The 23,023-nt window shown below is 36.4% G+C and overlaps 1 protein-coding gene across 2 annotated transcripts in view; it reads left to right on the top strand.

Annotated features, from left to right (window-relative positions):
* LOC132186242 (DNA-directed RNA polymerase III subunit 2) overlaps positions 1 to 23,023 on the top strand; it is a 29,820-nt gene that overhangs the window by 3,341 nt on the left and 3,456 nt on the right. Inside the window, exons 5-33 of one of the 2 annotated variants that reach the window (XM_059600128.1) lie at positions 235 to 304; positions 540 to 627; positions 741 to 793; positions 1,243 to 1,307; positions 2,978 to 3,083; positions 3,211 to 3,321; positions 5,037 to 5,096; positions 6,204 to 6,242; positions 6,432 to 6,482; positions 6,627 to 6,725; positions 8,354 to 8,413; positions 8,521 to 8,613; positions 10,588 to 10,689; positions 11,740 to 11,850; positions 12,002 to 12,118; positions 12,446 to 12,562; positions 12,641 to 12,721; positions 14,867 to 14,971; positions 15,048 to 15,128; positions 15,215 to 15,346; positions 15,501 to 15,545; positions 18,716 to 18,793; positions 18,861 to 19,000; positions 19,090 to 19,180; positions 20,916 to 21,040; positions 21,122 to 21,257; positions 21,348 to 21,478; positions 22,598 to 22,723; positions 22,808 to 22,863. In XM_059600128.1, the coding sequence (XP_059456111.1) occupies positions 235 to 304; positions 540 to 627; positions 741 to 793; positions 1,243 to 1,307; positions 2,978 to 3,083; positions 3,211 to 3,321; positions 5,037 to 5,096; positions 6,204 to 6,242; positions 6,432 to 6,482; positions 6,627 to 6,725; positions 8,354 to 8,413; positions 8,521 to 8,613; positions 10,588 to 10,689; positions 11,740 to 11,850; positions 12,002 to 12,118; positions 12,446 to 12,562; positions 12,641 to 12,721; positions 14,867 to 14,971; positions 15,048 to 15,128; positions 15,215 to 15,346; positions 15,501 to 15,545; positions 18,716 to 18,793; positions 18,861 to 19,000; positions 19,090 to 19,180; positions 20,916 to 21,040; positions 21,122 to 21,257; positions 21,348 to 21,478; positions 22,598 to 22,723; positions 22,808 to 22,863 (2,669 nt within the window). Of the gene's footprint in view, positions 1 to 234; positions 305 to 536; positions 628 to 740; positions 794 to 1,242; positions 1,308 to 2,977; positions 3,084 to 3,210; positions 3,322 to 5,036; positions 5,097 to 6,203; positions 6,243 to 6,431; positions 6,483 to 6,626; positions 6,726 to 8,353; positions 8,414 to 8,520; positions 8,614 to 10,587; positions 10,690 to 11,739; positions 11,851 to 12,001; positions 12,119 to 12,445; positions 12,563 to 12,640; positions 12,722 to 14,866; positions 14,972 to 15,047; positions 15,129 to 15,214; positions 15,347 to 15,500; positions 15,546 to 18,715; positions 18,794 to 18,860; positions 19,001 to 19,089; positions 19,181 to 20,915; positions 21,041 to 21,121; positions 21,258 to 21,347; positions 21,479 to 22,597; positions 22,724 to 22,807; positions 22,864 to 23,023 lie in introns of both variants that reach the window. The other variant, XM_059600122.1, reaches the window with a different exon arrangement.

Raw genomic sequence — 23,023 nt, forward strand, 5'->3', positions numbered from 1 at the left:
CAGTGGAAAGGGAAAAGAAATGGAAAGACCAAGGAAAATAGAAGAGAAGGGAACGAGACAAGAAAATATCTTTTAATTTTCTGTTTGTCATCTGTCAAGATGTTGGTTGCTAGATGCATATAAATATTACGTATATCACTGCTTGTACCCAGATCTAAAATGATTCACAACTTTTTTTGGAAACTGATGGCTAATATTCTGAATTGTGTTGCGTTGATATTGTATGAATTCAAGGTATTATGCTCCCATTAAGGTTGACGTAGAATACAAAACTCAAGGAAGTGATACCCAAAAGACATCAAAGGTACTTCCATATACGGCTGTAATTTAAATTTGGTGAGATGTATTTGGATATATGAGATGTGTTTGGTGTCATTCTCTTACACATTTCCTGTCCATCATTTTTTTTTTAAATCCGCCATTGAATATGTGGGTCCCACATATTCAATGGTGGATTTGCCAATCTCTTGTATGGAGATGGACAAGAGATGGGCAAACATTTCTCTTTGGATATTATATTAAGTTTTTTCTTGCAGAAGGATGTTATTATTGGAAGAATGCCTATTATGTTAAGGAGTTGCCGCTGTGTCTTATATGGACAAGATGAAGCTGAACTTGCAAAACTTGGTTTGTTTGCACAAGATTTAAATACCAGGCTCTTTCTTCCCCCTGCTTTTGTGCTTCTACTTCTATGTTAGGTTGTTACATATATATAATTGTTATGTCACTGCTGACTGCAGGTGAGTGTCCCCTTGATCCTGGAGGATATTTTATTATAAAAGGGACAGAGAAGGTGTTATTCTGACTCTCATATTACAATGCTTTCAAATATTGGGGAAAATATAAAAAATAGTATGAACAGAAAAGTTGAAATTCGGTTGTTTGAATCATTGAATCAACCTAAAGAGGAACCTGGCATGCTATATTCCTACAAATACAAGCTTACTGCATAGCGCTTGTCCGATTGTGTGGAACTTGTATATACATGTTTGAGCATCTTTTTTTTTTCTCTCTCTCTTTTTTTTTTGGGATAAGTAAACATGTTTGAGCATCTTAGATTTTGCATGCCCATTTATCTCATTTCTTAAGCTTTGTGAAGTCAAATTATCCTGTGTTATGAGTCATCACATCTAATTTTTAAACTTTTTTATTCAATTTTAGCTGAACATTATTCTGTTCTTACCTTTCTTTCTTAGAAGTTTCTAGTTATTAGCATATTATGACACCACCGACCATTTTCAGGTGTTGTTGATACAAGAGCAACTATCGAAGAATAGGATTATTATTGATACTGACAAGAAGGGGAAGTGAGTAGTTCTTTTTGCTTTTTATATCACTTAGTCTTTTCCAATTCTCTTTGTGTTCCTCTTTCTTTTCATGATTGTACTTTTCTTATGATTTTTTGGGGCGAACCAAGTGATCTTTGGTGGGGAGTCCTTTTAATGATAAATGTCCTTACAATGGGTGGATACCGCTGCAATGGCAATAGATGGTGTCAAGCATCGTTGCCGAGAATTTTTTTCAGTGGTCATCTACCATCAATATCTAGAGAACTCCAGCTAGCTCTAAGGGAGTTCAGTTTGTACTCGAGTAATGTTAATTGTCTAATGCAAGATATGACATTATTTATTTAATTTTTAAAATGTGTCACAAGTGGAGGGCATCTGCTAGGGCTAGGTCAATAGTTCTGACAATTGCATCACCATAAACTGAGTAATCCATGCGCCTAGGTAAGATGCGGACGGCACAGTTTAAAAGAATTCTAGTAATTCTAGAACTGCAGAGCATCTCATTTTAGCAAGTTGGGCAATGCTTCATATTACCATTTTTTTTTGGCAGTGGTAACATAAACTGCTGGGGAAGTGACAGGTCAGAAGATTCTACTCTCTTGTTTGGATAACAAGAGATTTTATTGAGAGGGCATAGGAGAAAAGAATGAGGGAAGAGCTAATTTTTGTTTGTTGATAAGTATCATAATTAAGGGAAGAGCTAATTTGATTTTAAAAAAAAGTGAAGAACCAAGAACTATAAAACTTGCTGAAGGAGATGCTAAGCGGAGATTCGAATCTAGTTACTTGATAACAAGTTTCTAAACTTCTTCATTCTTTGAATTGAAGTGGTCACATGAGCTTCTTGCCATCCTTGTTTAATTTCTTTCTTTTGGTAAGGAAACCTTTTTGAGGTTGAAAAAAAAAAAAAGCTCATGCCATTCTTAACTTATTAATCACAATATGCTTTATCCTTTTTGAAAGTTATGAACACACACTAATTTCTACTTAATTAGCTATATTAAGGCTGAACCACCACTTATTAATCACAATATGCCTGTCTCTTCTGGTGCGGTGATAGATTTAGTCTGTCCATCTTCGGAGTTGGTGGATAGTGAAGAGGAGGATGAGGATTTCTAGGGTGCTAAAGACGGAGATTGCTGGGGTGGGGATGACCGAGTTTTTCGTTCTCCCTTGCCACCCGTTTGACTTGGGACTTGATGGGGGGTTCTGTGTGAGGGGATCGATGTCACCTTAGAGGTTACCCCTTGGAAGATAAAGGGTAGAAGGGAGCTTTTGAACTTAGAATGCTCCATCAACTATGATGCTAAGCATCCTCCAAGCGGGTGGAAAGGCAAGACTCACGCCTTCTAGTATTGAGTGCCTCTGGGGGTTTTGGGCTTTTTGTTGTTTTGTAGGTTTTGGGTTTGAAGGCTTGTCAAGGTTTTTTGAGGGGTTGGGCTTCTTGCTTGTTTAGAGCCTCGTGCATACTGCCTGCATACTTAGGGGCACCTTACACTTTCTAATAAATCATTACTTACAAAAAAAAAAAAAGGTGATTTTGTTATTCTATCCCTATATTTTACTGTACTGGTTAAGGATAATGTCTTCCTTGGATAGTATAGATAACCCTTTGTATTCTTCATAGCTATGGTTTTGGTACATTATAATAATTTAATTTGTATTTATGGCTTCCTTTGTTGGTTCAGCATAAATGCATCTGTGACAAGCAGTACTGAGGAGCGAAAGAGCAAAACAGTTATTTTGATGGAAAAAGGGAAGATGTATTTGCAGCTAAATCAGTTTACAAAAAAGGTCTTCATGGGATCATTTTTTTTTTTTTTTTCTTTTCACCCCTTTCCAATCTAAGTTAGTTTTTGCTACTCTCTTTTTTTCATTGTTGTTATAAGATTAGGCTTTGGTAATTTAAAATTATCTGCAGGTTCCTATAATGGTGGTCATGAAAGCTATGGGAATGGAGAGTGATCAAGAAGTTGTACAGATGATTGGAAGAGATCCTCGATATAGTGTCCTACTTTTGCCTTCTATTGAGGTAAGCAATATGATCAAGAATTTAAAATCTGTAATGAATTTTTTTGTTGTAAACTTCAGATATTCTCCAAGAAATTTAAATGAAGATCGTAAAAAATATGATCACGTCTGAACTGTTTGGGATTTGGCAATGAGAGCTGCTTTCGTGATTCATTCTGTTGCAATGAAGTTTATATTGCATATGTTGATTACTTAATGGGTTCTAATAATTCATGAAGTTTATGAGAGCTACTTTGAGGAGTTGGAGGGGTCCTTGGAAGACATTTTATCCTCTTGTTTTCATACTTTGTACCTTTGGACTGTTGCGCATGTCTTTCCGGTGTCGATTACTTACGATGATTTCCTTGTTCGTTTTTCCCTTTCTAGTTAGGTGATCTTATTGTATACTCCCGGTGTACTTTGGGGCGCCTTACGCTTTTAATAAGACTGGTTATTACTTATCAAATAAATAATAATTCATGAAATGTAAAAGAAGTCTGCAATTCTATTTAATCTAAACTGGAACCCATTACCACTGGAATCCAGTACATACTAGATTTTTGGTTTGTGTGGGATAGTCTAGTGTTTGATTGTTTAAATAAGTTTAGACTTGGTTTCAATTTTCCATTGAAATATATTGCGTCTTAGATTTGAGGCATATTGCAAGTATTGCATTCATTTGCTTCTTTACTCTTTGTCACCTAGCTGGATCACTTTGCCGATCCTTGTTTACCCAAGAAGTTTAATTGGTTCAGTAAGATTGCTGTACAGATATTCTTGAAGATCTGCAAAGTGAACATGATATTTAACAAAATAGATCCTACATATTAGACAATTCTAATTGTATGGATATTTGAATTTTTTTCTTCATAGATTTGGGATGTTTGGTATTCAAGTAGGTAGATGATTGGAAGGACATTAGCAGAAAGTCATCCAAGTAGGATCTCAATGTGATTTTATTACTTCCGTTGTACCGGAGGTTATGTTTCTGTCTGCCTTTGTTTTTAGCCTCGTTGCATTCTTCTTTGGCACCTATAGTATATGAGGTATTTGGCCCTCAAGATGGATTGGGATTTTAGGTCCTCGAGAAATGCCTTTTGTTACCGTTATCTTTTTATATGTAGCTGCCGTAACTTGCACTTATCATGCTATGCAGTGCATTAGGTACTCAATATGCTTTGATTTCTTCTATTGTACTGAAGGTTTTGTTCCTTTTTGTTTTTTTTTTTGGGGGAGGGGGGGGGGTAGGGGTTTTAGATCCTCAGAAGTCTCTTTTTCTTAATCTTCTCCTTTCTACAAAACTGCAGTGATGTGGTCAGATTACGCTATGCTTTTGGGGAAGGAATACGAGCAGTTAACATTGTTGTTGTTATCGTTTCATGGATCTACTATCCACTAGCTTTTATGGGATGGAATATTATCAAGCACCCTTCAAACTTTTGGGTGTGTGTGTATGTATATTTGTGCATATATATAGGATTGCAAGTTTGTAAAGTAAACAAGAGATTTCTTAATCTGTATAACTGATATTGAAAATGAGATATCTATTTTTTCTATGAGTTACAGTAAAATATTTTGACAGTTGATTAATTTCTGATGTATCTATTGAGAGTTGGCATTGTAATTTATATTTCTGACCTTGTTATTTCTGTTTGTGGGGCCAACAGACCTCTTCTTTTTAATTCCTTTAATTTTTCCTGTTAATCTCAACTTTTGAGTGTGTTGCACGACTTTTAGGAATGTGCAAGGCATGGTGTATACACGAAACAGCAAGCCATAGAGCTAATCGAATCATGGGTAAGTTACTGCTTTATATTCAGTGCAATTTACTTCAAGATTGTGGCAGTTTACTCCTTGATTTTAATAGCTTGAAGTGGACTGCAGATGTTAAAACATAAATTTTATTATTCTAGGGATCATTATTGCATTGTTTGGACCCGATACTTTTCTTATGTCATAATTTTACATGCTTTTCTTGGTACCATTTTTTCCTGTTGTTTGATTCCTGATGTTCCTTTCTGGAAAAAGAAGCTTCTCATGGTTTTCATTGTGAATTCTAAGGTATTAATTTGACATTGAAAAAAGCTTGGTCTGTGGCAATGTAGACTCAATCTCTGAAAGTTTTGGCCAGATTCTTTTGTTTTAGTTTTTCCCTTGATTGGACGGACACCCGATTAGGTTTATTGGAGCTTCAGGTCTACTGAGGAATTTTGAGAATCTGATATGCACATTTTATAGAGGAATTGCAAGGAAAATTCACACACTGACAACAAAGTCAAATGCTCACGTGTTACATTTTTACTTAATAGCTGAGCTTCACCTGGGGGGAATGAATTGGCCTTTAATTCTACATCTTTCTAAATTTTCATTGCTGTCTAATTGACGATCACTATTTTTTACTGTTTTCAATTTTTTGGTTATATTTTCAATGAGACGATTTCATGCTTTTGGGCCCTACAGTGCAATCTTAGAAAATATTTGAATGAGGTTTCGAAACAATCTACCAGCATGCCATCCGTGCAGTCTTGTTAAAATTGCTGCTTCTCTGATTTTTTCTGAAGTGTCCTGATGTTATTTTGATTCCAGTTCTAGGGACGTGTTCATGCAAGATGAGCCTGTGGCTATGTTTATTTGATGCAACACAACACACACACACACACACACACACACACACACACACAAATATTTTAACATTACATTCTTGATTGTTACCTGGGGGCTAGATTGATGAGAACTTTTTTAAAATTGTCTGGGTATTTATTTCTTGCCCCAAATCTAGGAAACTAATAGTAAAAATGGGTTTATTGTTGATGGGTTTTTTTTTTTTTTTTTTTTTTTTTTAATGTTATTGTTATCAATGGTTGTCATGCATTTCTTAACGTCCAAATGAACTTCTTGTTGCAGGTGAAGAAATCTACATATTCCGGTGCTTCATCAGAAAAGGTCTTCTCTCTTATATATGTGTGGATGTGTGTGGACTACACTTGTCTTGGTGCTGTATAGCTACGTATAATAGATGCATGTGTGTGTGGGTGTGTTTTTGTGCGTATGATAGATTTCTTTTCTACTGCCAACATTTTTTTTTTTTTCACTTTGATAATTATAACTCCAATTAGTCTTATTTTTTTATAGGAAGGTAGAGGTTTATCGATCCTTCGATATATATTTCTCTCTAATGTTCCAGTAAGTGTTTTTTTTTTCTGCACTTCTCAAAGTTGAAACTTTTGATGGTTCACATCTTCTTCTTTTCTTTTCTTTTTTACACCTTTTGTTCTCTCTTTCTTTTGCTTTATCTTATATAATTTTTGGTTTTTGTTTTCTTTTTAGGTGCGTCAGGATAATTTCCGTGCAAAATGTATATATGTTGCGGTAATGTTAAGACGCATGATAGATGCAATTCTGAATAAGGATACACTGGATGACAAGGTAATTCATTCCATTCCAAACCTATATATATATGTTTTTTTTCCTCAAGTGGTAAGTGTAATTATCAACTCTAACTATGCAGTGTTATCTGTTCAACCAGTGGATCAGTGGTCTGAGTAGATTTTTTTAAAAGAATATAATTGTTTTTAGGATGATTAGAAACATCGAAAAAGTATATTTGAAAGATAATCCATATAAGAGATGCGATAAATATATAGCTTAGCACGTATATATTTGATTGGTTGCATGTAGATATTTGTAACTTTTTTTTTTTGGTTCAAGGATAAATACAATTGCGTAGAAACCATTTCTGTTTTATAGTGTGTAGATCATTATTTGAAATATGTTCAAGCTATTTCAATAATCCACAGGTGTCTTTTGCTTGAATCTTTATGTATGTATATATGTGTGTGTGTATATTTGTATTTATGTATTTATATACACACGGGAATATTTGTGCACATTCTTGAAAAAGAAAAAAGAAGCCTATATAGATATAGAAAAGGCAACCTCAGAACACAAGTACAATAATAGCTCATTGATAAAATTAGTATGCTCCTAGTTTCAATATTTGGCTGTTTATGTTTCTCCTTTAGTGATTAGTTATCATGATTTTCTTGTTCTTTTTGCCCTTACTACCTAGGTGGCTTCTCTTGTATACTTGCTGTATATATGAGGGCGCCTTACGCTTTTAATGATATTTCAATTAATTATTAAAAAGTTTCAATACGTGGCTTGAAATGTGAAATATATTTTTTACTTAAAAACTAAGCATTTAGTTCATTGAAACCTATTTGGGTTAGCTGGATCTTACAAAACCAGGACAGGTCAAATGGGTTTGATTCAATTTTGACCCCAACCAGTCTGTCCAACTTATAGAATGAGAACTGGCCTGGTATGGTGCCAAGTTATCTGTTCACCTGTTGACCGGCCTGGCTGGGCTGGGTTTTATAACAGAAAGGGGGCACAACTCAAGTCCACTGAACTTAAATAAGAGAAACACCTTAAAACGGAGGGCATAACAATTTTATCATCATGTACCAGTTGATCCACAAATCTATAGAGGATGAAAAGAGGTATGCTCATTCACCTATCAAAAAAGAAAAGATTAATTCTCATGTTTACTGAAAGCCATGTGCAAAGCTTGTAGGAACTAAACCCTTAATGAGAGGTTGGAAGTTTTACAGTTTGAAATTGTGTTTATCGCTTCTGCAGATTTCACATTGAATGCAGTGGAAGCTTTTACCAACCTAATACACTCTATTCCCCTAAACCTTCATTCACAGTTTGCCAAATAACTTCAGCGTTGGATTTATCCATGTTGACACCCATGTTCGTAGGCTTTGGTTTGCGGGATAAAAGGGTGGGGGTGAGGCTCAGGTAGATCTTAGGTTTAAATCTTGCCTTGTAAAAGAAATGTTGATACTTTCCTATCCTTTTTGATCCGGCCGCTGACTTCGATGCTATAATCATCGTCCCTCCCTTCTTACAAGGGTAATGTAGGCTGGTTGGTGCTTCTCACACCTCGGGTCACTGCCTTTTCTGGATAGAATGTAATGCCAATTTATCTATGAATAGCTTGTAGGTGTTTGAGTAGATGCTAAACAGATTATTCTTTCCTTTTGTAGGATTATGTGGGAAACAAGCGGTTGGAGTTGTCTGGTCAGTTAATTTCTCTGCTCTTTGAGGTACCATTATTCAGATTCATACTCCTAGCTGGAAATATGACAAACACACGATCTTTTATTAATTTTCTCCTTGATCTTTTATTCCCTTGGTCTTTTATTTATTCTAGGATTTGTTCAAGTCGATGATTGAAGAAGCTAAGAAGAGGATGGACATGAACCTGGCAAGGCTTAGCAGGTCTAGCCGATTTGACCCTTTGCAAGTAAGTTCAGAATTTTTTTTTACTGAAATTGAAGTTTTTCGTTTTTTTGAGAAGTTGTGCTGAAATACATGGATTTTCGAATTCAAGTGTAGCTAGCAAGGCTATATGACCTCTAGGAGGCTAAAATTTTATGGACAAAATTTTTGTACAAATTGGTTTGTAGGAAATTTACTACAAACCAGCTTCTAAAAGTGACATGTGTTCCTGTATGTGAGAAACATATGCTTTTTTAATAGCATATAATTCTTACATACTTTTTTAATAGTTTAAAGGACACATGTCGCTTTTAGAGGCTTAGCATATTGCTTTCAACCATTCTTAATCCTAATTTTTTTGTGATGAGCTCTCGCTTCCCTCTCTCTCTTTTCTAGTTGTGGCGCATGCATGCATTGGGAAGAGGTCACTGGGAGCTCCAAAATGTTTGCCCAGGTGGGATAGACACTGACTAGCCAGCTTGGAGCGTTTGGGTCTTGAGGTATTCCCACGTTTTCAGTGGCTAAAGGTTGTCTGAGATTAGAGAAAGGTAGTTTTGGTGAAGGTCTCGAATTGTGCATCCCCATAGAGATGTGGCTAGATGTTAAGAGTGGCTGGACTTTGGCCAGGGCTATGTTGCTACTAAGCTAAAGTAGTCCTGTCCAAGCCTCATGTGGCCCATGCGGGCCATGACCTTAAGGATAAGGCCTTGATGGTCTCAGGGGGCACTTGGGTCAAATTCCCCCTTAAGCCCAACCCAAAATTGCTAAAGTGGAGAAATTACTTTGGCCCACATGCTTTGGGCTAGCCTCAATGACCACGAGCAATGAGTATAAACCCAAAACTAATTTATTGGGCTTGGGCGTGAAGAAGGGCTCAGATATCCCACCACCGGTGGTCATTCAGAGGGTCACCCAAGCAACGCTGTTTTGGAGTCTTGAAAACGGCTGCCATCATGTGGGGAGGGCAACTTAGTGTGGTATAGTGATCCTTCCGGTGAGATCAAAGTCAGTGGTCCTTCTCACCGTGACCCAATTCTCTCCGAGGAGAAGTTTACCTTGGTCTGGAAGCCAAACTTCGTTGATGGTCCTTCCTAGTACTCCCCGAGATCAGAGAATGTTAAGGAACTTGCCTAAGGTCCTTCTATAGTGTCTTGGTTTGCAATGATGGCTTTCATTTCCCTTGGAAGAGTGTCTGGCGGACTAAGGTTCTTTTGAGGACGGCTTTTTTGGCTAGGTCGACGGCCCTAAAAAGATCATTACCGTAGATAATCTGAGGAAACAACACATCATCGTTGTTGATAGGTGTTGTATATGTAAAAGGAATGGGGAGTCTATGGACCATCTTCTTCTCCATTGTGTGGTTACCGATTCCTTATGGGATGTTTTCTTCATGTGATTTCGGTTGTCTACCTAGACGAGTAGTTGACTTATATTCGTGTTGGTGGACTGACGGTAACACATGGAGTGAGAAGATGTGGTGATGGTGTCTTCATGTCTTTTGTGGTGTCTTTGGGGGGAAATGAATGACATAAGTTTTGAGGACTGTAAGAGAACTTTGGCGGAGATTATCATTATTTTTCTATACTTCGACTTTTGTTTCTCCTTTAGTAATTAGTTATCATGATATCTTTGTTCTTTTTTCTCCTTCTAATTAGGTGTTTTCTTAGTATATTTCCTGTGTACCTGTGTGCCTTATAATTTTAATGATATCTTGATTACTTATATAAAAAAAAAAAAAAACATAGCAGGTTGCATCTTTACCTTGAAATGTTATTCCTGTGACATTTATATATTCTAACAGCAGTTCCTGATTTCAACTTTTGGCCCCATCTTAGTTTTGTTAAAATGCTAATTGCATCTTCACTGGATATTGATTATTTTATTTTTTTAATTGCAATTTAGATCTCTGTTTAGTTTTTATCCTTCCATCTTATGCCAATAGTTTCTGATTTCTTCTTGGTATAATTTTTCTTTCTTCTTTTTTTGAGTTGTTTTGTAGTATATACTTGGGCGCAGTATTTCTGATGGCCTAGAAAGGACACTTTCTACTGGTAACTTCAATGTCAAACGGTTCAGGATGGAGAGGAAAGGCATGACACAGGTTGTTTATATCATATCATCTGCATCTGTATTCATTTTGCTTTTATGCCTTCATCCTCCTATCAAGCTCTAATACTTCAAAAACCACCTTCCGCACAGTGGTACTTTATCCTATATGACACATTTATGCTTGGGACAGGTATCAAATATCTTCGAATAATTAAATAATATAAGGAAATAAAATATTATATTTACTCTCAGATGTATAGCGAATATGGCAGGTTTGCCCTGGATATGGTGGATATAAGTGTCTGGATTTCAGAATTCGTACTTTATTTTTTCAATGGGTGTGACGATGTTAATTTAAAATGTTTACCTGTCAAAATGAGTGGATAATTAAAAGGGAGTATCTTGGGCTGATGCCTTCTTTCCTCTCTTTTGATTTCTTCTTGCTTCTCTTACTTCCTCTCTGTTTTTGGATTCTCTCTCTCTTCCTCTCAAGTAGAAAAGTTAGGGACTAGAGCAAGAATAGAAATCAGCAAGATTAGTACTGTCAATTTTTTTAATCATTCAAGCCATGCGATTGCCAGGGTCAGATTTCCTTAATTTTCTTTTTCAAGCTCCATTTGGTTGCTGATGGATTTAGATTCCCTTCTCCTGTCTTCTTAATCTTTTTTTGTTCTTTCCCTTTCACTTCAAGTTTTGTTCGGTTGAAAATAAAAAGAAAAAAATATCTTTGTTTGGGTTCAATTGATGTATCAAGATACTAGAAACTTTGGTTTTATGTTGTTGTTCCTTGGCAACCAAAGAGAGCATCCTAGTAAATTTAGAAAGAGTGATAATGTAAGCATTACTCCTGAATGCAATTTCTGATTGGTATTTTATATGTTTTAAAGCTTGTGGTGTTTCTTAATATATGGCTTAGGAAAGAATTACAATGATCATATATATACATTTCATTTATTAACTTTTTCCTGCCATAAGCTGTCCAAAATTTTTGTTACGTTGTTTTGCTATATCCATACTGAATTTTTATTTTTATTTGTTTTTCAAAGGGTGTTTAAAAATATATTCGAATTGTATAAACTCATAGAAAATTTTCTATCGACAGCCTCTATCTAGGTTATCCTTTATAGGGACTTTGGGGCACATGACAAGAATATCACCACAATTTGAGAAGTCGAGGAAAGTAAGTGGACCTCGAGCTTTGCAACCTAGCCAGGTAAGCTTGAAGTGTCTGCACTGCCTTTAAAAGCTTTCATGACTATCATTGTTGTGTGCTAGCGTGCACTTTTGCATCTTAAGTTGTTTAGATTTCTTTTACTGGTTTATTTAATCATTTATATTGTGTTGTGCTGTCTTTCTTGATACAGTGGGGAATGCTTTGCCCATGTGATACTCCGGAAGGTGAAGCTTGTGGTCTGGTAAAAAACTTGGCCCTGATGACTCATGTTACAACTGATGAAGAGGAGGGCCCACTAATTTCTCTGGTATGTTTCAGTTACTAAAACTCTAATAGGCTTAAGATAGGGGAATGTGAACCCGTGTTTTCAGGAGACTTTTGCTGTTATTAGTTGTTTTTGTCGTGTTTCAGTCATATTTTCTGTATTACCTGAATATTTGTGATGCTTCTGTGATGATCTCTAGCATATTAACATATGATATGTAATATATGATACACACACACACACACACACACACACACTGCTTCATTGATGTATTATATATATAAATATATGATATGAAGATATTCAAAAACACTTCTCCTTATGTCTATGTTGCATATTCATTTTATTCTTAATTACTGCTTGTGATAGTGCTACTGTTTGGGCGTTGAAGACTTGGAACTACTATCTGGAGAAGAGCTTCACACCCAAAATTCCTTTCTGGTTATATTTAATGGGCTGATCCTTGGCAAGCATCGGAGGCCACAGGTATAGCAATATTCCCTTGAGATGAAGCTTTATAAGTACCTTTTTGTTCTTTCTTCTAATATTTTATTTCTTTTTCAGAGATTTGCTTCTGCTATGAGAAAGTTACGGAGAGCTGGAAAAATTGGGGAGTTTGTAAGTGTGTTTGTGAATGAGAAGCAGGTAAATTCTTCAGAAACTGCCATTATATTCTTCTTCCGAGTTGTGTGATTTATCCTTTTTTGATGATGTGGTATAATGTGATGTCTTTTATATTTTTATTTTTATCACAGAAGCATTTATTCCTGTGTTTGAGGGGGAGTAAAAAGCTTTGGGCCTGTATGGTAAAATTTTGAGAAATGTTTTGGGTTTTGAAAAAGGTAAAAGTTGAGAAATGATTTGGTGAGGGCTACATTTGAGAAAATTTGAAAATTTGAAAATTGGTTTGGCAAAATTTTGGAAGAGTGTTGTGTAAAAGTTAAAAATTGAAAAATATTTTTATAAACTAAAAGAACAAAGATAAAAAAATGATAAAAAGATATAAGTAGTGCTGCCACAAGGTTGCGTTGCCGCTAGACATAGTGGCTGCCAACCGGGCAGCAGCAGCAGCACCATCTTTTTTTAACGATATTAAGTTATTTTTATAAAAAAAAAATATGTTGTGCTTTATTTCTTTCAGATTTTTTTTTTTTTTTTTTTTAAATGTTTTGAGAAGAATTTTGTTGTTTGTTTTGAAAAATGTGTTTGTGGTGGGAGGGACATCTGAAAATCAGTTTGGTCAACTAGTTTTGAGAAGTTTGCCTAACTAGCTCAAATTCATAACCACTTGCTCCACAAACTTTGTTGCCCAAGAAGAAAAGTATCAAGTAAAAACAAAACAACTGAAACTGATTATCTGTTTCAAAAAATCTACATTTCACAAATACTTCTTAGTTCTCTCAATATAGTTGTTCCCCCTCCTAGTACTCTACAATCATAACTCGTGAATGCTCTCTCCCAGCCCCTCTCATTTAGAAAGAAAACCTAGTTGCTGTCTCGTCTAGGAGGAGGGAAGAATCTCCTCTCCTCCTTTTTCCTTCCTCATGAAGTTTTTACCTTCGGGTTTTCTTAGTTTAGAGTTTTCTCTAATCCCTTTTGCCTCTCATGAGGACATATCCGTCGCCTTGTGTGCGATTTATTCCTTATCCTCCGAAAATCACATCTACCCCTTCACTGCCGCCGTGCCGCCTCCTCTGTACCGCCAAATCACCTCCTCCATCCGGATCTTTTTTGGGTTTTGTTTTTGGCTCCTTTGAAGTTAGATCTGTCTTCCTTTGTCAGATCTACCCACCAACGCGCCTCACCACCATCTTCATAGGCCTTCTTGTTCTCCGTCGCCGCCTTCCGTGCCTCCTTCTGGCAGCCATGCGCCGGCGTGTGGATTTCATGCGTCCGTGTGACTTTGCCAACACCTTCGTTGATGTTGCTGATTTTTGGGTTTGGATTTTTATTTCTACTATTTTCTTTGTATTTATGCTTTGTGTTGTTTTCTCTGGGCTTGTTTGTGAGGATTCTTGTTATCGGAGACCGGTTTGCTTCTCCGACAGATCCATCTCGGAAACTGTTAGTGCCTTCCTTTCATTGGCATCCTTTTGGATGTCTTGTTCGATGCTTGCTCATGGGGTACCTTCCGGTTTCTTTGGGCTTTGCTTCTTTAACCGCTTTTTGCAGCCCTTTCAGAGAGGCCTAGGTCATTTATGACCCATTGCCTACTATTTGTGTGTATTTCCTGCACTGTAATTTTCATTTTGGGTGCGGTGTTTGGGAGCCTACCCATTTTTTGGTGTTTTAATCCTTGTACCCATCCCTTCTTTATCTTTGAAAAAAAAAAAAAAAGGCCTAGTCCGAACAAAGAAGGGTAGTGAATCTGGCCCTGAACGGCACCCTTTGGTATTTAAGTCACAAATGGCTGCTGATATTTAGAATATCTGAAATTATTGGAATGGAATATTAATAGAATCTTTATACAGGGTAATACAATGATTATCTTCCTCTTACCTCTCCAAAACTATGTCATTTTTGGAAGCTTTTTTTCTGAATTTATTGTGTAAACAGTGAATATGACTCTCTAATGAAGGAATGTTTTGGTTCTTTCATAATCTTGCTTCATTTTGCTGTTTTCACTTTGATCTGTGTCTTGAATGGGTTTTAATAACCGGTTAGGTCAAATTGTTAATTGTGAATGGAGCGATCTATGTATTTTATTATTTCCCTCTAAAACTTGCAATGTTTTCCAGTATATATAACCATAAGTATACAGCTCACTTTTTCGGAAAAAATGTTTTTCAGCGTTGTGTTTATATTGCTTCTGATGGAGGTCGAGTTTGTCGTCCACTTGTTATTGCTGACAAAGGCATATCAAGGATCAAAGAACATCATATGAAGGAGTTAGTGGTAAGCCTCATTTCTGCCTCTTGTCCTAAAAAAAAATGGTTATTTTGAAACTGATTTAATTTTTTGTTCTGTGAAGGATGGAGTGCGCACCTTTGATGATTTTTTAAGAGATGGATTGATTGAGTATCTTGATGTTAATGAGCAAAACAATGCATTGGTTTGTTACTCTGAACAAATTCTTTTGCGGCTATGTTGCTATTCTTGATAGACAATACCTCTTATTGTCTACTATCTGCTTCATAGATTGCTTTATACGAGGGAGAGGCTACACCAGAAACAACACATATTGAAATCGAGCCTTTGACCATCTTAGGTGTTATCGCTGGGCTCATTCCATATCCTCATCATAATCAGTCACCTAGAAATACTTATCAGGTGTTTTCTCTTTCCCTTTTTTTTTTTTAATTTTTAATTTTTATTTCTTTTGTTAATCTATACATAATTTCTATGATTGATATCTTAAATTCTGCATCTCAATGAACTAAAACTTTCACACTTGTGTTCTCAATAACTTGCTTTATCTTGATAGTGTGCAATGGGGAAGCAAGCCATGGGAAATATTGCATATAACCAGGCAAGTGATTTATTCAATACTGTCAATTTTTCAGTTTTTTTGGCAGGAGTTTTAGTGTTACTGGTTTGCCTTTTAGCATGTTGTTGGTTTTGAATTTTTACAAAATAAGGATTTTTCTGTTCATAAAGAAATTACTGATAGCTTTGTTGTTCTGTCGGATACTGCTATGATACTTTTTCAGTCATGTTAGATCGATTTCAATCACAAAATAAATTGGTCTCAATGCAAATATGTATACAATGCCTGCAAATACATGTACATATATATAAATATAGATGAGCAGGTAGATTCATGAATTGTTCCACCAACCTATCAATCAAGAACCGTCAATGTTCTGTGATTTTTTTGTTCTTTTACATAGAATATTGTGAGATGTATTTCATAAAAAAATGTTCATTATTATAACTGAGTTTAAATCGTGCATATAAACCGAAAGGTGAAAATATTTTTTTTTTTGTAAGTACCCTCCTATCTTTACCACGGCTAGAGCAATCACCTCGAACATCAAAGTTTAAGGAGCATTCCAAATTTGTTTAGCTCCCTACTACTTTTCGTACCACGTTTAGGAGTTGCCAAAACCTCATGATGGTGTTCTTCTTTAAGAACTGTTAAGAGAGCTAAGGACTGTTTCTCATGATGCACACGTGATATCCTCACAATAGGGAGCGATCTCCTTCACACATTGTACAATCTCGGAGTAAAAGCCTTCGCTCACCTCTCCAACCTCACCGTCCCCATCCAACCCATCCAAGAGACACAAGGCATGGCCTTTCCCTATCTCTCCCTCTCACTATTCAACCCCCCTCCCCCCGCTGAGACAAAATCAACTCTGAACACTGCTCGGGGCTCGCGCTGGGAGAGGAAATGACAATTTCCACCACAACACCAATGAGGAAACTGAGAAAGCTTGGGAAAGATGCATTGGCGGGTTCTAGAAAACCAAGCCTACGGCAAGAATGAGGAAAGTTCCCCAAATTGATCAAGGACAAACAACAGCCTCGGTGAGTTGAAAATGGCCACTAGCAATGTCTGAGTGTAATGCCCTAGCCGGGGTAGCAAGAGGATGAAGGATGAAGGGTGCTGAGCAGATTTTGATGTCATCATTGGTGTGATGTGAGTGAGACTTGCTGCTGTCGAAATCTGGGCTACTACCAGCTAGAACACTAGCCTTGGCTGGAACAAAAAGTGACCTCCGATGTCATCTGGTAGCTACGACCTCGGCACCTTCAACCTTGCTGTAGCTGACCCAACGCAGAACCCATTGCCAGAAGGAGACCCGATTGCCGAGTCCAAGCAAGAAGATGAAGGGCGCTGAACCACCGGGTCCATAGACACTTGTACAACCACCCATCGCAACCCCCAAGAACCTTCCTGACTCGTTGGAACCTCTTTGCTCGATGAACGCCTTGGAGCCTTCTCTAAAGGAGTGGATGAACTTTTTCACCTCTGTATTGTGCACCAACGCCTCCACCTTGAATCTCATCCACTCAAAACACAGCTTCCCCATAAACACCACATGGGGCAAGCCTCTTCTCCTTTCCTCCAACCGAAGAACAGAAGCCCCATCTACCAACTTTTTTTTTTGATAAGTAAAGATATATTATCAAGGCGCAAAGGGGCGCAACCCTAGTACACAGGGAGTATACAAGAGAGCGACTAAGAGGAAGAAAAAGAAGAAGAGAACATAAAAAGGAAATCAGGGAAGCTTATCACTAAGGGCGCTAGCCATCCAGCGGTCCAAGTGAAAAGGGTATACAAGAAAAAGTGTAGAAGATCCTCAATATTTCTAGACGAATCCTCGAAACATCTAGCATTTCTCTCGATCCAGATGCACCACATAAGGCACAGAGGAACCATCTTCCACACAATAGCGCTACGGGACTTGCCACCCGCCCACCAGGAAGCATACAAACCCCTGACGCTCCCAGGCATCACCCAACACAAACCAAACCGCGAGAATACAGCATTCCACAAGGTACTCGCAACCCCACAATGAAGAAAGAGATGGTCAACTGACTCCCCATCCGATTCACACATGCAACAACGGTTAATCACAATAATACCTCTCTTCCGAACATTATCCAGGGTTAGAGTCTTCCCGAGCGCGGCCGTCCACGCAAAAAAACCAACCGAAGAACAGAAGCCCCATCTACCACTGAAAATTCAAAAGTTTTTGCCTTAACATGAAGCTAACTCGCAAAATTCATATCACCTCAAACTACAGCTACCCCACCGGCAAAACAGAGCACAGATCGAAACTGCTCCAACAACTAAACAAACAGAGACAAGAAACTACTGAAACCCACCACAGACTGCGATGATGACTTCTTCCAAGCATTCATGGGACCTCCCAAAACCAACCAAGATTAGGAATGGCAAGACGATAGAGAGAAATAGTGTGATGCGCCTCCACATGCCACTGCTAGAGAGAGAGAGAGAGAGAGAGAGAGAGAGAGAGAGCGGAAAAGTAAAAAGTGAAGAGAAAAATCTAATTTCATGTATGAAAACTGCAAAATGGTTTTGAAAAAAGTATATATATTAATTTAGTGGAATCAATTTTCTTTTCTTTTTATCTAAAAAGTATAATTCTATGGACTATGGTTGCAGCCTTCTGTGCTTATCCATGAAATGTTTTTTTTTTTTTTTTAATCAAAAAACAATTGTAAAACTTCTGTGTATAGCTTTGGTGAATAACCATTTTGACCTCAAAACTACCAAAAAATGTTCGCTTGAAGCCAAAATTAAAAGATGAAAGTTTTGACGGCGGTCACAGGTATTGATTATCAGATACTTCCTTTTTCTATTTTGCATGTTCCATTGGTTATGTTCTGGTTGCAGTTGATATTGTGTGATGGATCTTCTCTATTCATTTTCCCTTTTAATGACTGATTCCTTCCTATGGTCTTTTGTGGGTTCAAGTTGTAAATTTGTAAAACATTTTATCCAAGATGATTTGTTAGGCAAAAGCGGATACGTTGGTTTCTTTGTGTTGTCCTTGTTGATAAATCAAAATGCCCTTGTCCCTGCCTGAAAACTCTAGTCTTTGTTTTTGGCTTTGGCCTTTTTTCCTTGTGTAGTTAGATCATGCATAATTGCTCACAAATTTCAATTTTAATTGCAATGAATCTGTTTGTGTAAAGCTAACACAGCCCTAATATCTTGATTTGTAGTTCTGTCGGATGGACACACTTCTTTACCTGCTGGTGTATCCTCAACGACCTTTGTTGACAACAAAAACAATTGAGCTGGTTGGTATGCATTATTTTGGAGTATTGCAGGCAATTATGGGCTGTGAACTAATTACCTTTCTTTCAGGTTGGATATGATAAGCTTGGAGCAGGGCAGAATGCCACTGTCGCTGTGATGAGCTATAGTGGCTATGATATAGAGGATGCAATTGTCATGAACAAATCATCTTTAGATCGTGGATTTGGACGTTGTATTGTTATGAAAAGGCATGTAATTCTCCCTTTTAATGGTTTCATTTCTTGTTGTTATTGCACATTACAATGTCAAAATGCTTGGTTTCTCTTTTGACAAACAGGTTAACTGCCTTGACACAGAGGTATGAAAATAACACAGAGGACAGGATTATTAGGCCCAATAGAGAGGGAGATAATGCAGGAAAGATGCAGGTAAATACATATTGATACATGTATACCTTTTTTTTGATGCATGTTGATACATGTATTGATACAGGTAAATACATGTATACATTAGGCCCAATTGATACATATTGATACATGTATACATATTGATATTGATACATATATACATTGGTTTTTTTTTTTTTTGAAATGGAGAGTATTGTGGTATTCTTCACAAGCTTCAACACTTGCGGAATTTCTAGATTTCTGTGCATCATTTTCAGTTTAAAGCTTGTATTTGTGGGCTCTTTTGTATACTTTCTGTGTACATAGGTTGCGCCCCTTGCGCTTTTTAATACATTGATATTACTTATCAAAAAAAAAAATGTATACCTTTTTTTGGCTACTACAGTGTGATTTGCATAGTTTGAATCTGAATTGTTTTCCAAATTGAAAAAAAAAAAATTGAAATTGTGCTCTAAACTTGGCATCAGTAGACAGTACTGTTTCCTATTGTGGAAGTATATCTATTCCCATGTTTCTTATAAGGAATTTAAATAAATATGGAAAGAAACTATATGAATTGGCTGGGTTTTAGGCTGAAGATATAAACTAGTCATTATCTATTAGATAATCATAGATAGGTGTTTCTCTTGTATACTTCATGTGTACCTAGGTGGTGCTTTGCATGTTTAATGATATTTCAATTTATTTTTAAAAAAAAGTCTAGATAATTACCTATAACAAGTGAAGTATGTCCTGGATGGTGCTGTTATTCTAATTATCCTCGTAACGTCTAGCTAAATCACTTTTTGAACAGTTATGTGACGTGTCTTGTGATATAGATTTAATATTTCTATTTTTCTCTAGCTGTTGCATAAAATCAGAATGTGATTCAGGCCTTCTGGCACTAGAATCTGATTCTAAGTTTTTTTGATGTAGGATATTGGCCCTTCAATTTTGGAATTAGGTTCTATTTCATCAAAATAGATGGGCTAAAGTATCAAGATATTAAAGCTATATGGTTAGGAAGGCTAGTTGAAGGAGTTTTGAGGGTTTCAAGTTGAAATAACACAAGAAAAAGAAATAAATAAAGCTGCCATCAAGCTGCTGGCAGCAGTAACTGAAAACAGTACCAAGAATTGTAAACGTATGATTTGGAGATTCGCAATGCTAACTGATGATGGGCTTGTCAATGTTTCCTAGTGTTTTTGGATTTGTGTTTTCTTCTTCTCCCTAGTTGGGTATCTCTTATGTATGCTTTCTGTGTACTTGAGTTGCGTCTCTTTGCACTGTCTAATAAAATTGAATTACTTATAATAATAATTAAAAAACAGGTATGATGGTGGGTGAGCAAGGTCTGGTCGTGGTGTATAAAAAAATAAAAGAAGAATGCAATCTCACTTAGAAGAATAGTAATGAAGTATCATCATTTAAAAAAGAAAGAAGAATTGATGAAGCTTTTGTCAATCAAGTTGTTCCAAGTGTTACTAGACCACAAGACTTCTTGATTGTAGTATAGTTCTAACGTAATATGGAAAAGCTAAAAGCTCTTAGTTTGGAAAGGAAAAGATTCCTAATAATAAGTGGCAACTCAAACTAAGCCTAAATAAGACTAAAATAAGCTAGATGCATAACCAAGTAAGGGGGCCGATCGTATCTCCTTAGGGTCATATTCCTCATATTTTTTATTATTTTGTTAGAATATACTTTGTAAAAATATTTCCTGTATTTTCATCTTTTTTTTTTTTAATTATTTTTTTATATGCTCTCACATATGTAGATACTGGATGATGATGGGATTGCTGCCCCAGGGGAAATTATTAGGAAAGATGACATATATATAAATAAACAGTCCCCAATCGATACAAGGGGGGCGATGGTATCTCATGCAGAATTAGCAGATAGGTTAGTTGTTCTCTTTCTGAAGAAAACTCTTTATACGTCTCTGTTAACATCAAGATTGCTAACCCTTGTTTTTAAATCCAGAGCGTATAGGCCCAGTTATCAAACATATAAGGGTATTGAAGGGGAGTCTTGCGTTGTTGATCGAGTGGCTCTTTTTAACGATAGGAATAATAATTTAAGTATCAAATTCTCAATTCGGCAGACACGTAGGCCAGAGGTAAAGGTCTCTAATCTAGACTTATTATGGATGCTTTGGCCATCTTATATTTTAGGTTGACTTTCTTTCTTGTGTATATTGTCCCTTCAGGTTGGTGACAAATTTAGTAGCAGACATGGGCAGAAAGGTGTTTGTGGCACCATTATCCAGCAGGAAGACTTTCCATTTTCAGAACGTGGCATTTGCCCTGATTTGATTATGAATCCTCATGGGTTTCCTAGGTAATATATTTTGGTTCAACTAGTTTTTATCAGAGATCATATCAATGTGTTGATCTTACTGATGTGCGAATTGAGGGGAAGAGAGGAATAATTTTTGTTTTTCCTTTTTAATATATATGCTGTTTGGGTTACATGAAAACGAAGGATTCGGCTGAACTTCAATTTGTTTTACTAGATGTAATTGAGCTTGTGATTTCAATTTCATGAAAGCAAGACAAAAGAAGAGGTGGCTGCATGTGTCTATGTTTATCTTCTTCTTTTACTTATCAAAAAAAAATGTTTATCTTCTTCTTTTTTTTGATCTTCTTTCCTGCTGCTTAAGATTTCTGATTCTTGATTTTGTAGTCATTAATGGTTCCTTGCGAAACAGAAGATAAAAATAGTAAGTAAATGTTGAGAAAAGTGGAAAACTTGATGAGCAAATATTTCAGTTCTTTCCGTCCTGTGGCAAAGTCATCTTTTTAGAACCTGAATTCAAAAGGTTGATTTTGTTGGAGTAACACATTTAAAAACTACAAGTTCAAAGTACATGATATTTGTGATAGTTGGGTCAGACTTTCTTTGCTTCTTTCTCCTGTGTATGTTGAAAACCGTAAATTGTTAATTTTTATTGTCCTTTTGACTTTCTATGCGAATGAATGTGGGTGCGACGTACTGAGATATAAGTTAACAAATTGCCTTGGCTTTTGAAAGAGATTACTTTTTGCTGCCCTTAAAAAAAACTCTAAAAATAAATAAATAAATAAATTCCTAACTTTCTACTTGCAACAGCTGTGGGAATTATAAAAGAGGATGTAGCTCTATGGTAGAGTAATCAGACTAATTGCATAGCTGATTTCTTGAGGATTGATACCTCACATCTCCAAATTGTCTTCATTCCCAATATATCTTTTATTTATATAAAAAAAAAAAAAAAAACAGTTCTGGGAATTATTGAAGCAGATAAGGAAGTGTTGTGACGGTAAACTATCGCCTAAAGGATTATAACATTCCGCTATGATGCTTCTTACTTGCTGTTGTTTTCTTCAATTGTTTGATATGCAACTTCTAATTATAATATCTAATTGATAGCAAACTGTCAAAACGTAAATTAATGTTTTGATATTCTGTTATCTTCAGTCGAATGACTGTAGGCAAGATGATAGAGCTTCTTGGGGGTAAGGCAGGAGTTTCATGTGGTAGGTTTCATTATGGCAGTGCCTTTGGGGAGCCAAGTGGTCATGCAGATACAGTTGAAGCCATAAGGTGCTTTCTTCATCTTCAGTGTGACATCATTTTATACATTTTTCCATATCTCATTTCGTTGACCTTTCTATTTTGCTCTGACAGTGAAGTTCTTGTGGACAAAGGCTTTAGCTACAATGGCAAAGACTTCCTTTATTCAGGTTTTTCTCTCTCGCCCCCCTCCACAAAATAAACATAAAAAAATAAAAAAATAAAAAATAAAAAAAATTTACTATATCTGAAATGTATGGTCATTTGGGCATCCTATTGCAACCATTCCTTGTAATTCTTCTCAACAAGCTTGCTTGGGTATTGTGTTCA

Source organism: Corylus avellana, chromosome ca1 (genome assembly GCF_901000735.1).
Source record: "Corylus avellana chromosome ca1, CavTom2PMs-1.0".
Taxonomy (NCBI): domain Eukaryota; kingdom Viridiplantae; phylum Streptophyta; class Magnoliopsida; order Fagales; family Betulaceae; genus Corylus; species Corylus avellana.